This window comes from Grampus griseus (assembly GCF_964374135.1).
Source record: "Grampus griseus genome assembly, chromosome: 13".
NCBI lineage: Eukaryota > Metazoa > Chordata > Mammalia > Artiodactyla > Delphinidae > Grampus > Grampus griseus.
The window spans coordinates 39832516-39834145 of record NC_139007.1 but is presented as its reverse complement, the minus strand read 5'-3'; the positions used below and the strand labels follow the sequence as shown (position 1 = coordinate 39834145).

Below are 1630 nucleotides of genomic sequence, written 5' to 3'. Positions count from 1 at the left end.
GCCTTTTTGTTAGTTTTTTCACAGAACAGGAAATTCCACATCCTGAACACCTCCAGAAGATACAAATATTTGTATATATATGTACACATGTATACACTGTATATGTAAAGTTCCAACAAGCCTCTTTGTCCTTGTGAGTTTGTTGTGCTTATGTTTATTATCTCTTTCCAAAGTCAGAGTCGCAGTATGGGATCTCAGAGTCCATCAGCAGGCACTGAGAAGCTCACCAAAGGCTGGCTTGTTGGGGGCGTGGTGTTGGTTAGAGGATGGAGGGAGCCTTCAGACCTCACTGGGGGACCTGGAGCGGAAGGGCACTTTGGACTGGAAACAGCCACAAAACAAGAGCCACAGGGCGCGTTGGATCTCCTGGTTGCGGAAGGCATAGATGATAGGATTGATCATAGAGTTGTAGGTGGCGGGCAGCAGGGTGGCGTAGGTGTAGACAGCTGGGTCCTCATGGCTGCCTACCACGCAGTAGATGGCAAAGGGCAGCCAGCTGGCACCGAAAGTGCCCAGCACCACGGCCAGCGTACCCACACCCTTTCTGGTGGCGGCAAGGTGGGGCGGCGCCAGGCAGTGCTGCTGCAGCGCGATCTGGTGCGCGTGACGCCAGACCACCTTGCAGATGCGCACGTAAAGGTGCAGCATGATGCCGAAGACCGCAAAGAAGGTGGCGGAGAGCAGTGCCACGTGGCTGCGCGTCAGCGGGCGCACTACGCTGCAGGCGGCGCGCTCTGCCAGGCAGTTCCAGCCAAGCACCGGCAGCAGCCCAAGGCCTAAGGACACCGTCCAGGTGGCAGCGAGAAGGAGGTGCACGCCCAACAGGGTCCGTCGCGAGTAATAGGTGAGCGCGTTGTAGAGGGACAGGTAGCGGTCCACCGTAATGGCCAGCAGGCTGCTGACGGAGGCAGCGAAGGAAGCCACGAGGAAGCCTACAGTAAGCAGGCTCACAGTCTCCGAGGGCACCACGTACTGGAATACGAAGTGCAGAATGAGACCGCAGCCCGCCAGCAGGTCGGCGGTGGCCAGGCTGCCTACCAGCACGAACATGGGCGTGCGCAGCGCAGGTGTGGACGCGATGAGCGCCACCACCAGCGCATTTTCGCCTGCGATCACCGTCCCAGACACGCAGAGCAGTACGTCCCATGGATTCACTGAAGACAGCAGCAGCCCCGTCGGCCCCCCTGGCAGCTGCGAAGACAACTCCAGCGACGCATTAGCTGCGCCGCTGCCCCCCAGCGCAGCTGCGGCTGCGGCTGCCGGGGGCCCCCATTCACCGGTGTCCCGCGCTCCTGCTGCGGTGGCCGCTGCCGCCGCACCCTCGGCCGCCACTGCCACCACCTGGGAGTCGTTGAGCGAAGATGAGCTCGCGTTCATCACGGCGGGAAGCTACACCCTGCGTGGACAGGGAGAACAAGCGTCAGGTGTGCGGTTTACGCCGCCAGGGTACTTCGCCGGGCGCTGCTCCCCCGCTCATATTGCCCATCCCACCCCGGGACCCCAGAGCAGAGCGAGGAAGCAGTGGTTGAGAGCCAAAAATAAATACCTGTTGAGTGAGTGAGCGTGTGAGTGCAATGCACAAGGGATGCCCGCACTGATATCTGAGTTTTTGCACAGATATACACACGAA

General features: G+C 59.8%; 1 protein-coding gene across 1 annotated transcript; it reads right to left on the bottom strand.

Annotated features, from left to right (window-relative positions):
• Positions 1 to 279: 279 nt before the first annotated feature.
• On the bottom strand, positions 280 to 1380 carry GPR6 (G protein-coupled receptor 6; the record flags this gene model as incomplete). Its single annotated transcript, XM_082669141.1, has 1 exon — positions 280 to 1380. Exon 1 carries the CDS (start codon positions 1375 to 1377, stop codon positions 280 to 282), a length of 1098 nt encoding a protein of 365 aa, XP_082525267.1. The 5' UTR covers positions 1378 to 1380.
• Between the last annotated feature and the right edge of the window lie 250 nt (positions 1381 to 1630).